We start from the raw sequence: 15,389 nt of genomic DNA, 5'->3' as shown, positions 1-15,389 counted from the left end.
ACACTGGGAAAACATGGTTCAGATCAGGCCTGGCCAGAAGTTGAATGGAGTTCATAGTTTCAAAAGCCTAAAATGGGATTGTATGTTTACCTAAGTGAGTTAACCTGGCCAGAGCTTCTGAGACCATATATGAGATGAGTTTGGCTGTGTCAAGAACCCAAGAGCAGGCTGGAAAGATGGCTCTGAAGTTAAAAGTACCTACTACTACTCTTCCAAAGGACCTGGGTTTGACTCCCAGCACCCACATGGTGGCTCACCAGTGTTTTATGACTCCAGTTCCAGGGGGATCTGACCCCACTGCTGATTTCAAATGACAGTGCATGCATGTGGTACATACATACAAGTTGAAACCCCCTACACAAAAAATAAAGACAAGAGAAAAAATATCTTTTTTTTTTAAGCCCAGGGCATGGCTGAGTGCTTTCCTAGCACAAAGCACCCGGTCGATCATGGTGGTGAACACACTTTCAGGAAGTAGAAGCAGGAGAGTCAGGCATTCCAGGTCCAGATAACCCTCAACTACATAGTGAGTTCCAGAACAGCCTGGGCTAGAGGATCTCAAAAAGCAAAATCAAGATGACATAGGTGGAGGGTAGGATCGAAGAAAGGATTGGAGCTTGGTTGAGTAAATCACAATCCCCAGGACCCACATAAATGTGGATGCGCATGATGGCCAGAAGGCTAAGTAGGGACCTCTAGAGCAAGCTGGCTGACTAAACCAGCCCTCTCTGCAATCCCCGGATTCAGTTAAGAAGAGGGAGGGTAACTGAAGAAGACTCCGAACATCAACCTTGGGTTTCTGCACAAATGCACACAGGTACGCCAGAGCATACGCACACCCATGTTAATGTAAACATACACATGCAAATGAAACAAAACGAAGGCCGGGGAGCTAAGTCAGCCCTCGAAGTGCCTGCAGTAGGAGGACATGAGCTGGAGTCCCAAAACCCACATAAAAAGCCAGGTGTGGCGTGGGAGCCTGCCCAGGTTCAGCTCAGGTTCAGTGAGAGACACTGTCTCAAAAAATAAAGATGGAGACTCACCAAAGCAGTACTCACCTCTGAAACTAGCATTTGGGAAATGGAGGCAGATGTATCCCTATGAGCTTGAGGCCAACCTGATCTACATACTGAGTTCTAGGATCACTAGTGCTATGTAGAGATCCTGGCCCCAGCACTCGGGAGGCAGAGACAGACAGATCTCTGGATCTCTGTGAATTCAAGGCCAGGCTGGTCTACAGAACAAGTTCTAGGACAGCCAGGCCTATACAAAGAAAACCCTGGCTTGGAATTGATTGATTAATTAATTAATTAACTAACTAAAGCCAGAGAGCAATGGAGGAAAGATGAGCTATGAGGACCTCAGGGCTACACACACACACATACATATGCGTGCATATCTGCATACACGGATGCACAGCAACATACAGCTAGGTGAGTGTCTTCTTGACACCCTCTCAAAGGTCTACCTGTCCCTCCAACTCTGGTTCCAGACACACTCGCCATGAACACAAACCACAGATCCACACGCAGCACTGGATGGAGTTTTATTTTAAAGTCAAAGGCACAGCCTAGAGGGGCTGAGGCAGTGACTGTGGGTGCCCAGCACAGAACCCCCAAGGCTCCACCTGCAGCCAGAAGCAGCTGTGCCAATGAGGAATGGGTGAGAAAGGGGCTCCCCTTGTAGGGGAGCACCCACCTCCTTCCTTAGCCCCACTAGGGGAGAAGCCGGTGACATAAAAGTGATGTGTCTCAGAAATGCTCTAGAAGTCCCCCATGGTCTCTCATTCACAACACAGGTCTTTGGTGGACAACATTGCACACAGTCCATAAAGTGACATTGATGGATATCCCCTCCTAGGGGCAAAGTCCCAGGGAAGCACAGGATGGGGGCTCCTGACTTCCTCCCCATGGCAACTGCCTACTTAGGAACAGGATAGGGTGCCCTTTCTTAGCAGAGTAGCCCCATGGAAGGGGCAGTCTCTTTCCTGATGAGGCAGCATCTGGAGCAGGGAGGGGGAGCCCCAAGTCCCACTTTGCTCATGACACTTGCTGCCCTGTGTCCCCAACTCTTATCTGGTAAAACATTTTTTAAAAATCTCTGCTTATAAAAATACTTCTGCTCTGTCTGGAAGTGGGTGGGGTGGAGGGGCAATTCCTGGGAATCAGAGTGGGAGCCGCTGGCAAAAGTCTGGTGGCAGCACCAGGCTCCCTAGTCAGAGCTCCTAAAGGGAAGGGGTCACAGTGGCGGGAGCTAGGAAGGGGACAAGGGACCGTTGGCTCGCCGACTTGTCCCCTTAGCGGCAGAAGCTGGCAGGCGACCCGAGGAGGCAGGCACCGGGGAGCCGCGGCGGGAGGCTGCCGCGCTCCGGAGCTTCTGCTTGCGCCTCTTAGCTAGAGGCGCATTCTCCACACTCTTCAGAAAGAAGCCCTCGCGCTTTCCTCGGTTGAACGCCTGGGAAAGGAGAGGATGAATGACCCCATCCCGCCTGATCTGGGTTTGCAAGTGCTCGCCTTGGCGTGCATCCCACAGTGCCTAGATTTACAAGCCCCAGGCCTCCGGCCTCCAGAAGTCAGGAACCCCTAACCCACCAAAGGCGGGCTCCGCCCACCAGCGGCCCGCCCCTTACCATGAAAGTGGCATTGAGCCCGGAGCGCACTGCTGGCCCAGAGGACTCCAGCACATCCGGCGTGCGGAGCGGGGGCGAGGAGCGCGCGCTGCCGTCCTGAAGCCACGAGCTGCTACGCAGCCCCTCCAGCTTCAGCCGCTTGGCGGGGTCCACTGTCAGTAGCCCTGGTGGTAAGGCGGGAGCATGCTGGGAAGGGAGACTCACTCTGCTCCTGTACCCTACCTGTCCCTGATCCCGGGATTAGCCTGCCTCTCATAAATAACCTCATGCTCTTCCCTCCCTAGCCATGCCCCAAGTCCTCCAGCTCCGCACCTCGGACCAGCTCCTTGGCTTCCTCCGACACACCTTGCCAGGCTTCCCCGTCCAGTGAGAAGCGCCCTTCACGGATCTTGCACATGATCTCAGCTGCCTGGCTCTGTCCGCCCTGGCCAGAGGCCCCTTGGAAGGGAACCTGTCCAGACAGCATCATGTACTAGGAAGAGATAAAGGAGTGAGACCAGTCCAGGCTGCAAGGAGGAGGCTGCATCCTCACCCACCCACAGCACCACCACTCTCTCCACTAGAGGGGCCCAAACGTGACAGACCCTCAATCCCAGTAACAGAGAGATCTTGCTTTGCATCTTGGTCTCAAAGACACGCTACTCCCACTAACAGACCTGTTCCCCTGCCTCGGGTTGACCATCAGGAAAATTAATCCCAGCTCCTCCGAGAACCTTACTAGAATGACACCCAGGCTCCAAAGATCGCAGGACTCGTCGTAGCCCTGCTGCGCCAGCAGTTCGGGTGCAGCGTACTGCAGTGTGAAGCAGGGCGTCTGCATTGGCTCCGCCGGGCTCTGGGGTCTCAGTCTCGCGAACCCAAAGTCGATGATCTTCACCGGGGCCCCTGGAGTGTCGTCTGCGTACAAGATGTTCTACCCGAGGGAAGCGGGCGACAGTCAGGGGCAGGGCCCAGCACAGGTGCCAGGCAGTCCTGCTCCACTGCCCGGTCCCGCACCCACCTCGGGTTTTAGGTCACGGTGCACCACGCCCGCTTCCTCGTGCATGAAGCTCACTGCGGACACCAGGCTCCGAAGGATCTGGCTAGCCTCGGACTCGCTGAAGAGCCGCTTCTTGCGGATGTGCTCCAGCAGCTCTCCGCCCCGCAGCAACTCCAGGACCAGATACGTATGTAACTGCAAAAGGCGAGGCGGGTCACTGCCACTGCTTGCCCGCCCAGGTATCTCGGGAGCCCCATATTCCTGGACCACGCCACCCCCAAAACTAAAAGCTTTTTAGGACTTCAATTTTTTATCCAAGTTTAACCACCCCTATCCCATAAGCCCCGCTTCCTCAGCCTCCTCCTCACATTCCTTTCAGGCTCCATCCTCAACGAGTGTCCCGCAGTCCTCAGGCCCTGTACCCCTCAGATCCCACTTCTGGGGTCTCTCTCTCTCTTCTCTACCATTCCCCACTCCACAGGCTGTCTCTAACAAGCGTTGGTCACCTGGTCATGAAGCACCTCATGCAGGTTCACCACATTGGGGTGTGACTGGCACAGGCGAAGGGCAGCCACCTCGCGCTGAGTGTTCTCCTCCAGCCTGAGGACAAGGCAGGAGAGGTTACAGTCGTTTACTGGGCCCTTATCCCTAGCCCTCTCTGGTGGGCTCAGCCCACAGCCCGCTCCCACCTGCGGCTGAGAATCTTGACAGCAAATTCCTGGCCGCTCTGTCGCTGGCGACATCGCCGACACACAGAGAAGCTGCCCTGCCCCAGCGCTGGCTCGCGAAGGTCCAGCTCATACTGTTGGAAGAAAGGCGAGTCCTGGAGGTAAAGGGAGCCCTGTTAGATTCTTACGCTGGATATGAGTGGCCGACAGCCTGCCTACACTCAAGTCATACCAGCAGCAACTGGTGGAACCAGGCCAGAGTCCCCCAACCCAGAGGACTCCAACAAAGCCATTACCACCTCCACCCCAGGCCAGCCCACCTGCATCATGGCACTCCTGGCAACGGCTGCCCTGCCAGGCCTGTATCCAGCACCAGGTGCATCCAGCACATCCGCCATCACGGCATTGTTGTGGTCAAAGAGGATGGAGGGAGCCACGAAGGAGTATCCCTGCAAAGATGAATGTGGGGTGGATGTCCGTGGGGGCTGCTGGTGCATGATGGTGCTCAGGGCTGAGTTCATCCACAGAGGGGCAGTTGGGGGCATTCTTACAACTGGGCGTACACAGCCTGTGTGGACACATTTTGTTCCACCGTGTTTATGATGACTTGGGACTATGCCTACCCTCCTAGTGTGGGACACCCACACTTCTTTCATCACAGTGACTGGATTCCACCCCCAATACCCAGCACAGACTAGTGGCCCTGGACTGTACACAGGGGCTGTATGTGTTGTCATACACATTTAGCTTAAGATAATTCAGCAATATCTGCTAAGGGGGAAAACACAACTCTCTACCCTTTCAAGCCAGACCCTGGCCTCCTCTGTGTGGGGGAGGGGTCGGAGGAAAGGCAAAGAGAATAGAAAGCCTGTCCTTGCCTTTCATATAGACCCATGTCCTTGCAATTTCAAAGTTCTGCTGTTGTTACTGTTTTGTTTTCATTGTTGTTGTTCGGGTTTGTCAGTTTGCTTTCTGGTAGGGTCTTACTGTGTAGACCAGGCTGGTCTGAATCCACAGAGATCCGCTGGCTCTGCCTCCTGAGTGTTGAGATTTAAGGCCTATGCCAACACTGCCCAGTCTGTGCTTTGTTTTGAGACAGGGTCATGTTATGTAGCCCATGCCGACCTCAAACTCACATCCATCCTCCTGCCTCAGTCTCCCAGTGCCAGGATTACAGGTGTACATTACCATGCGGCACTATTGCTTTCTTTTAACCAGATTTCATGTGGGTAGTGCTTTCTCCTGTTAAGGTCACTGGTTCACCCCCAATGCCCAGACCACATTATGGGGGTTCAACAGGCTCACTTTGTGCCTCAGCCCTCTGCTTGCTGGGGTGACCAGTGTGATTCCATCTTAACTCAATTTTGTTCTGTTTTTATTTAATATGTTTAAACTACGTCCTACATGCTGGACCTGAGCCCTAGGCCTGAGAGACACCGGGATCCATCCCAATCCTTATGGACTTCCAGACCACTCATGTCAAACTGCTCAGCAGTGGGTGCTGGGCTCAAGGGCAGTGCACAGGAAAAGAGCCAGATGATTTGAACGGATGGGGAGCTTGCCAGTTGCCTGCTCTGGGGCAGGCAAAATAGAGGTGTGCCTGGGCGCCTCTAGGAAGTGCAGTGGTACTGTGTGGAGCATCAGGCGGGAAAATGGTAAGCAACCGACACAGGGCCACATCACCCGGGGCCCTGGATGCCGAGCTAAGGCAAACCTTACCACTCAGCCCTGATTTTCTTTTCAAGTGTACTGGGCTATGGTACAACCATAGCATCTCTACCTGAGTACCCACTTAGACGTTTTGAAAATCATTAATAATTTTTGAGACTGAGTCTCATATATCCCTGGCTGGCCTCAAAATTCCATATGTAGCTAAGGACGACCCTGAACTCCTGATCCTCTCGCCTCTGCTTCCTGCGTGCTGGGATTACAGGCGGCAGCAACTGGTTTATGCAGTGCTGGGACCAAACCCACGCTTCACATACCCGGAGCAAGCTCTCTGCCAACTGACCTACACCCTCCACTGTTAAGTAATTTAAAGCAACATTTTTCAGTTTATTTATTCTATATGTGTTGATGTTCTGCCTGCATGCATTTCTATTCACCACATTTGTACAGTGCCCTCAGACGCCAGAAGAGGGCGTCAGATGCCCCAGAACAGATGGTTGTGGGTGCTGAGATAAACTCCTGTCATTGGCAAGAGCAGCCAGTGCTCTTTAAGGTTTGCTTATTTATTTTATGAGTACACTGTAGCTGTCTTCAGACACACCAGGAGAGAGCACCAGATCCCATTACAGATGGTTGTGAGCCACCATGTGGTTGCTGAGAATTGAACTCAGGATCTCCGGAAGAGCAGTCAGTGCTCTTAACCACGGAGCCCAACAGCCTTAACTACTCTTAACTACTGTGTAATCTCTCTAGACCCTAAAACATTATTTTTTGATAACATAGAAATAGTGGGATAGAAAGGAAATGAAAAGTTAGGCCTGGAGGACCTGACCTGGACTTCAGCTACTTGGGAGTCTGAAGCAGTAAGGTAGAAAGTTCAAGGCCAGCCTAGGCAACTCATCAAGACCATGTCTCAAAATTTAAAAAAGGGGCTCAGTGAAAGAGTGCACCTTAGCACAAGTAAGGCTCCATGTTTAGTCTCTACTATATAAAGAGGAACAGGGGCTGGAGAGATGGCTCAGCAGTTAAGAGCCCTAGCTGCTCTTCCAGAGGTCCTGGGTTTGATTCCCAGCACCAGCATCGTGGCTTACAACTGTCTGCAATGCAGTCCCAAGGGATCTGAAGCCCTTATCTGACCTCCTTGAGTACCAGTCATGCTCATAGTGTATAAACATACAAGCAAACAGAATCCTTATGAACATAATAAGTAAGTAAATCATGAATGAATAGAAGTTTGAAAGGGTGAACAGATGTTAGTATGAAATGCAAAGCCATCAAACACAGCTATAGTGACTTCTGTAACCGACAACGTCAGGCAACCCTAGGAAGTGGACAAGACTGGGGGGATGTGTCCTCAGAGTAACCCAGGGTCTGTGCAGTGACTTTGCCAGCAGAGCTGAGGCAGGCAAGTGTCCTGCACCTTCTCCATCTGGGGTCTTGTGGGTTCCCACTCACCTGAAAGATCTTAGGGTCCCCAGGTGGAGGGCTGCCAGCAGGGGAGTAGACAGGTTCCAGCCGAGTGAATTCCTCTGCAAAATTCCCCACATCCAGCTCTGAGCGGATCTGGGGCCGGAATGGGGCTGGGATCTTTCTGGCGGCCAAAGCAACCCAATCCAGACCCTGGGAAGGAAGGTCAAGGGTGAGAGGTGAGAACAAGATGATCTGTTCTGCTTCCTCTTGTGGTGTGGAACAGAACCTTTCAGGCTGTGCCTAACTTTGAATGACTACTTTATAATGACACAGCCTAGACATGAGTTACTCCATCTTCCTAATTGCTGAGAAAGAATGAACGTGACATCTCGTTTAAACAAGTAAACAACTGCCAGCTGCCAGCACAGCCAGAGGCACGAGCTGATAAATATTGGTATCTAATAAATAAGGACACCTGAAAATATAGCCTACCCCGAGCTGAGGGGGAAGCTCAGCTGGTAGTGTGCTTCCCTAGATGTGCACAGAACCCTGGTCTGATCCTCAGAATGCATGAACTGAGCATGCCTGTAATCCTAAAACTGTGAAGGTGAAGGCAGGAGAAACAGAAACACAAGGTCATCCAGGAAACACAAATCTCATCCAGGAAAATTGCCACGCAGAGACTCCTGCCTCTCACCCCAAGCACTCCAATAGCTTCTCCTTCAATGACTGGGCCCAGAAACAGCCTGTTGCCTGGTCCTGCGTCTGCTCAGTGCCTTCAGGACACCCTCAGCACTGAAGTCTCTTTAACCCTTTCTCAGCCGTTCTGCAACCTATGTGTTTGTAAATTACCATGTGGCACTTGGACCAGCCACCGGAGAATTGATATTCCTAATTACAAGGAGACAAAAAGCTCAGATGAGACTGCCCCTGGATGAGGGTACTCACCCCCAAGCCTGACAGCCTGAACTTGCTCCCTGGAACACACATATAGGAGGTGATTCCTACAAGCTGTCCTCCCTTCTGAAAGTGAGCACCTTTACATGTTGAAGCTAATGTGACAGGACTAACTAAGCTTCTGCCAGCATCCATTTCCCTGCCTTGTTAGAACCATAATCCCAATAAAACCAAGATGCACCATCTTACACACACTTTCTTGTAGCTGGTTGTTCCCAATAGCTTACAAGCAAATGGTATCATGTGGAACCTAGGTAAGCACCTTGAAGGGAAGGTGAGGAACTTGCAAACCCTGCCGTTCCTCCTCCTGCTTCCTGCCTTGAAACCAGTCTACATAGTCAGCCCTTTGGAGTCACAAAGCAACCCTAGAAATGCATGCCATATCTAAATATGGAAGAACCAGAGAGAGAGACAGAGACAGAGACACAGAGAGTGCTTGGATTCTCAAAGACAACCTGGTCTGGATTTCTCCCCCAGTCCCTCCCCATTGTATGTGTTTATACATGTATGTGTGTTTGTATGTGTGTGTTGTCAGGTAAGTGTGTATGCTCAATAGCCTCCAAAGATCTTGTCCAAAGAACAGGCAGAAGAGAGAGGACACCAGTTTCAAGTGTCAAGCCTCAAAGGCCAGAATGACAGGTAAGCACTCTCCCAGCATGCAGTCTGAGCTTGGGGGTGTTCCAGAAGGAAGTGGACCCTAGTCAGCTTCATTCTGGGACCCACTCCTACCCATCCCTCTACCTGGGCCATGCTGGCCTGGGAGAAGAAGACTCTGGTCTGAGAGCAACCCTAGAGGCCCTCCAAGGCTGAGTGCCTGACCACAGGGGATACCCACAAATGGATGCTCTTGTTGCCATGTCAGATAGATGGCAAATCTGATACCTATACATAAACAGAAGACAACAGCTAGGAAAACCCATGCGGTGAGGTCACATGTGAAAGCTCCATGCCAGTTCACACATTCCCAGGGAGCTGCCCAATGAGAGCGTCCTGTGGACAGTGGAGCCCGTGCGTTCTGCCCTTTGACCCCTTATTGAGCGTAACATCAGAAAAAATGGAATACATTTGTGTTTTCCATGCTGCAGCCTGGCCTACAGAGGTGAAGGATCTAAGAGGTCATAGGTTAAAGCCTCACCTGGAAAAAGGGGTGACTCTTGACTTCCTGCGCACCCTGGGGACCTGCGCCCAACCTCTTCTTAGGGTCCTTGCACAGCAGCCGCTGTAGCAGGTCCTGTGCCACAGGCCCAATCCGGAGGGGGAAGGGAGGGGAGCACTTCAAGATCCGTCTGGGAGGATGGGTGGGGTGTCAGGGGCAGCAAGCCCCCTCCCAGCCCAGCCCAGGTAGGCCCTTAGCTACCCTCCATAACCTGTACACTTACCGAGACACCTCAGCCTGAGTGTTCTTTTCTCCCTCCAGTGTGAAGGGTGAGGCTCCTGTCAGCAGCTCGAAGAGCAGGATACCCAGGCTCCACCAGTCCACAGCCTATGGGGCAGAACCGGAGTGAAGGCCTTGTGTACCAGCCCCACCCATGCCACCTTCACCCTGACAACCCACCTTGCCATGTCCAGCCTTGCTTCGGATGATTTCAGGAGCCATGTACTCGATTGTGCCACAGAAGGAGAAGGTCCGCTCTTTCTGAGAAGCCAAGAGGACCCATGTGGATGCTTCAACTTCACCCCTACCCCAAAGGCCCTAAAAACTTATTAGAGCAGAACTTGCTCAACTTTAGAAGATGCTGAGAAAACAATGGGAATCTTGGTACCGAATCACCCTGAAGCCCCGGGGCTGATACGGATGGAGCATCACAAAGGCCTGGCTGGGAGCACCAAGGGCTAAGCTTGCTGTCCACTCACCTCCTCCGTCAGGAACTCTTTGCTCAGCCCAAAGTCTGTGAGGACGATGTGACCTTCTGAGTCAAGTAAGACGTTTTCCAGCTTCAGGTCCCGGTAAATGATACCCAGCTGGCAGGAACAGATGGGATGTTGAGTGTTACCCTGATAGACGGCCCACACAGCCACAGCCCTGCAGGTCCCCACTTAGGATAAAGAGATGCCCTGAAGATCTTTAGCCTGCAGGTTGGTCTCCAGGGCCGGATGAAGTTGGGGCAGAGCTAGTCATCAAATAAGAAAAGCCTCTGAATCCAGACGTGTAAGGGAACTGTCATTCTAGTTCTCGGTAGGCTGCGGCAAGAGGCCAGTGAGTACCAGGAGAACTGGGTTACAGAGTAAGACCCTCAAAACAACAAAGAAGAAGATGAAAGAGAGAAAAGAGAAAAAAAGGCTGAGACTGGGTGGAACTGGTTAGTAGAGTGCCTAGCATGAGGTGTTGGGTTGGATCCACAGCACCCCAAGAAACTGGGCCTTCTGGACAAAACTACTCTCAGCTTCATAGATACAGGGGCTGCAGGTCAGAAGCTCAGCATCATTCTTGACTACATAGGGGTTTCAAGGCTAGCTTGGGCTACTTGAGATGACTAAGGGAATAGAATTAAACAAGGGGCCATGGAGAGCTCAGCAGAGAATGCTGGCGATCTGAGATTGATCCCCAGAACCCATGTAAAGGTGGAAGGGGTGGTCACTGTCACAGAATCTGACCCACCTGTGTGCTCTGGTACACATGCACCTACGCACACCACACCACACACATACACACACACTCACTCACTCACTCACACACACTAAAAACAATTAAGAATGGAATCAAGAAGGGCCACCAAAGGTGTAAATGGAGAAGTCCTGTGCACAGCCCCCAAGGCTTCCAAGAGTATAAACAAAAAGCCCTATTTCAGAGGCCTTGGGGACGGAGGTCACCACTTAAAGAAGTCCGATGAAGGTTAGCCTAAGTTCCTGTTGGAGGGAAACCCCTTCCAGAAGTCTCTGGAACAGACCACCCTTCCAAGTGGTGCTGTTTCATGCCTTGAGGCCAAGGCCAGCAGTTTTTTTTTTCTTCCAAGATCCCCACCTAGACCACCCCCTGAAACAGGAAGCCCCTCATTAGGTTCAGGGCAGTCCCCAGAGAGCAGCTAAAAGCCAGGGTCCTCTCTTACCTTGTGCAGGTGTTCCAGGGCCAACACAATCTCTCCCCCGTACACTCGCACCTCAGCCTCCTTGAAGTACTGGCGCTGGTAGAGGTGCGTGAACATCTCACCACCGCTCACATAGTCTGGGGGTGCAGGAGAAGTTGAGATGTTCCCCTACGTGGTAGCCTAACCTAACTCCCGTCCCCCTTCAAAGCTAAGATATGACAGGCCCTCACCCAGGATGAGGTGCAGCTTGGCATCCGTCTGGAAGGCGTAGTGCAGTGTGACCAGGAAGGGTGCCTGGCGTACCAGCTCGAGCACCGAGCGTTCAGTGCGAGTATGCTCCTGAGTCTTGGCGCGCTGCACCAACGCCGCCTTGCGTAGCACCTTCATGGCATAGAGCTTGCCTGCATCGTGCCCACCCGCCTTCCGCACCAGGAACACCTTCCCGTAGGCTGTGGGAGCAGCAAGCGGTTGGAAGGAGGGCTGTAAGTGTGAGGGTGGTGCAGACTGGTGGGAAGAGGGGTGCAAAAGGCTGACAGAGCCTTCTAAGAAAAAGGTGAGCCCTCCCTGGAGGTTGCTCAGTTAAGCCTGAGAAGCAATGTACAGTGCAAACTAGCCTGGAGAGCTTGCAACTCCAGAAGGCCTGCGGGGCGGGGAGGGGGCGGGGCACGTGCAAACCTGGGATGATCAAGAGAGCTGAGAAAAGATGAAAACGCTGGCACTGGAGGCAGTGGCGCGCTCCCAGACAGCGGAGGGATGTGCAAACCCGGACTGGGGGATTTGCAAAATACAAGAGTGGGGATCGCAAGGGAAGAAGTGGGGAGACGCTATGCAAAGCTCTTGGGAGGGAGTCAAAGCCCCAGAGACTACGAAATCTCGGCAGGGGGCATGCACGCACAGGACTTTGCAGAGAAGAGTCCGGTCAACGGGGACGCCCTGCAAGTGGGCACGGAACCCTGGTACGATAGGGCGGGGCGGGCAAGGGGAGTTATGCCGGGAAAGGGTGGGGGGACCTCCCCAGCAGCCAGGCCCAGGCCCAGGTCCAGGCTAATGGGCGGGCAGAAGGCCCAAAGTACCATGCCAGGGCACCAGCCTAGTGAACGCGGTTTCTCACCTCCCGTGCCCAGCACCTTGAGCAGCGCGAAGTTCTCCACGCTCACCTTCTCCTCGTGCCCAGTCAGGTTGGCTGCGGGCACAGGGGGGCGAATGAGCCCAGCGGGTCGCTGACTCTTGCCACCCGTCCGGGGCAGCCGCCTCGGGATCCCGCACCCACCTTCGGTGATCTGCAGCTCCACGGCGCAGCCCTCGTCCTCATCCTCGTCCCCCATGGCAGGCGGGTCGCTGGGGCCCGCGCGGCTGGGGCTCCGGGCGGCGCCGGTTACATGGCGGCTCCGGCCGGGGCGGGTGCTTCCTGGTGCCGCCTCCGGGGCCGAGCGGGCGCCGGCACCGCCTCCCGGCTCCCCGCCCCGTGCGGCCTGAGTCAGGCGGCTGGAACGTGACGGAGCGGGGCTGCGGGTGGGAAGCCCGAGAGGGTGGCAGGGTCTCGGGGCCCCAGAACCAGTGAGAGCCGTGCAGGGCCTTTGGAGGCCCTGTGACTGCAACTGGACTCAGCTTCCTAGCCAGGTGTCTGTCCAGCAGGATATGGAGGACACTAGAGGTATGTGTCCCAGGATTTGAAGAGGGTCGCCCACCCAGGCTTATGGAGCCCTCCCTCCCACGTGGCAGCCTTGCCTCTTCTGTTCCTCTTAGCTAATTGACACAAATCACAGCCCACCTCCTTCTTTAGAACCACTCTCGTTAAGCTCAACCAATACAGTGGAGATCTTTATATTCCCTGGACATAGGAGCCCCAGGCTCTTGATGCTGGGCCAGTAATGGGCACCTTGAGAATACACTTCAAAAACAGGAAGCCACTTTGCCCGGGTAAAGTTGCTTTTGCCCCAAAAGAGACCATCTGAGTTGGATGCACGGTTCCCTCCCACATCGTAGAAAGAACAGACTTTCACAAGCTGCCCTCAGATCTAAACCTGCACCGACATACAATGCAAACATATGGCATAACATAAAATAAATGTAATTTCAAAAAGAATTAAAGAGGGAGCTGCAGGGCTGATTGCTCAAGGGCCCCACTCCACCTTTCCCAGGGAGCCCCACCCTCCCTCGGGCAGCCTCAGGTGCCCTGACTCACATCCTGCCGCCCGGCCTAGTTGTCCTGTATTAGTTCGCTTCTTGGTTGCTGTGATAAAACATTCTGACTGAAAGCAGCTTAGGGAAGGGGCAGTTTACAGGTTACAGTCCACTGCTGAGGGACGTCAAGGCAGGAACTCCAGGCTGGAACCTGGAAATCGGCACTCAAACATAAACCATGAAGGAACACTGCTTTATGCGGAGCACTGTTTACTGACCTGCATCTTTTGACTTTCTCAGCTTTATTACATAACCCAAGCCCATCTACCTAGGGACGTACCAGCCTCTTGTAATTAGCAATCAAGAAAATGCCTCCACAAAGATACCCATAGACCAATCTGATGGAAGCAATTCCTCAGCTGTGAGGTTCCCTCTTCCTAGGTGTCTAGTTTGACAAACGAACTATGACATTTCACCCCTTATCAACTTGTCTCTGTTAATGAATAACCTTTCCTTTCTTACTTGTCCCTAAGATATCATTTTAATATCACAATATAAAAAAGGTCAGTGCACATCTTTAATCCCAGCACTTAGGAGGCAGAGGCAAGTGGATCTCTGAGTTTGAGACCAGCCTGCCCTACAGAGCAGGGCTACAGAGAGACCCTGTCTCAAAATAATAATAACAATAACTTGATAGTCTAGATTATCTTTTTTAAAAAATCTAGTCTCTTAAATGTGGGCTACTGTAAAAATCTAAAATACTTGCATACTTTCTTATTTCAAAAGGGAAGAACCAGGACCCAGACACAATGAGATCAAGTAAAACCCAACACTGAGTAGTGATATGGAAGCCAGTGCCCGGCAGGTGGGACTCACTCCTGCTCTTCCGGCCTCAATCACCGAGGCAGCTCTGCTCTGCCGACACGCAGCTCGGCCGAAGGCTGGACTCAGCTCCTTGCCACAACTGCTGCTGTTCCTACTTCCTGCTGGCCAGGGGTGTCCGAGTTCCTTGAGGTTAAATTTGATCTTCGCCATTGGGATCTCTAATTTCTTCTCGTTGTTTCTTCTTCGTGCACACTAGTTAACAAACCATGACCAACAACAACCCACCAACAACCCACCAACAACCCACATAGCCTCTCAAGGGCCCTAGCATGTTTATCTACCCTCTGAAAAGTCCTCAGAATTCTACACATCGCATTGTCTCAGAAAACTATCTGCCCCGTTTCCCACACCTGGGATTAAAAATGAAATACATCCCCATAATATTTCTGTGTTTTTGTTCAAAGAAACCAAAATTGCAGAATTGTCACAACAGGAACTGAAATGGAGACCTGGGAGGAACGCTGCTGACTGGCTGGCTGGCGGCTTGCTCAGCTAGCTTTTTTTTTTTAAGATTTTTATTATCTTTAATTAGTGCTCATGGAAGTCAGAGTTTTCCCTATAGCTGTGAGCTGCCCAATGTGGGTGCTAAGAACTGATCTTTGGTCTTCCAGAAGAGCTCTGAGTGCTCTTAACTATTGAACCATCTCTCCAGACCCTCTGCTAGCTTTTTTTATATAGCCCAGGATCACCTGCCTAGGGACATAACATCACAGACAATGGGCTGAGCCCTCCTACAACAATTAGTAATAAAGAGAATGCCTCCAGAGGCAATGCCCATATGCCAATCAGATGATGGCGATTTCTCGGTTAAGTTTCCTTTTCCCGGGCATCAGATTGACAACTGCATCTGTATCAGTTCCCCTTCCCCGTCACCATCCTAGGGACCCAGCTCAGTGACATTACATACCACCTCTTATACTAACCAGACTGAGTTCCCTGAAGAACCCAAAAAGGGGGAGGTGGTGAGAGATGAGGTTGGGAGACGTGGAGAGGGAAAAGAAGTGCCCTGAGAAATAGGTTCAGGACAACTAAGTTCACTATGT

General features: G+C 52.4%; 1 protein-coding gene across 3 annotated transcripts; it reads right to left on the bottom strand.

The window, feature by feature from the left end:
- Positions 1-1,550: 1,550 nt before the first annotated feature.
- Positions 1,551-12,737, bottom strand: RPS6KA4 (ribosomal protein S6 kinase A4). Of its 3 annotated transcripts, none has more exons than XM_080913238.1 (17): positions 12,608-12,737; positions 12,449-12,520; positions 11,568-11,786; positions 11,359-11,474; positions 10,166-10,273; positions 9,867-9,947; positions 9,691-9,794; positions 9,447-9,597; positions 7,400-7,564; positions 4,597-4,725; positions 4,298-4,431; positions 4,115-4,208; positions 3,630-3,803; positions 3,348-3,542; positions 2,942-3,101; positions 2,630-2,793; positions 1,551-2,454 (listed from the first exon to the last, which is right to left on the bottom strand). In XM_080913238.1, exons 1-17 carry the CDS (start codon positions 12,660-12,662, stop codon positions 2,254-2,256), a joined length of 2,322 nt encoding a protein of 773 aa, XP_080769364.1. In that variant the 5' UTR covers positions 12,663-12,737; the 3' UTR covers positions 1,551-2,253. The 3 variants fall into 3 exon arrangements, with proteins under 3 accessions (XP_080769364.1, XP_080769366.1, XP_080769365.1); XM_080913240.1 differs by having other exon boundaries at positions 12,495-12,520; positions 12,608-12,711; XM_080913239.1 differs by lacking the exon at positions 12,449-12,520 and having other exon boundaries at positions 12,608-12,710.
- Positions 12,738-15,389: the final 2,652 nt, after the last annotated feature.

The sequence above is a fragment of the Micromys minutus genome (assembly GCF_963924665.1).
Source record: "Micromys minutus genome assembly, chromosome: 2".
Taxonomy (NCBI): Eukaryota; Metazoa; Chordata; class Mammalia; order Rodentia; family Muridae; genus Micromys; species Micromys minutus.
Note: the sequence above shows the minus strand (reverse complement) of the source record. Positions and strands in the feature narration are given on the sequence as shown.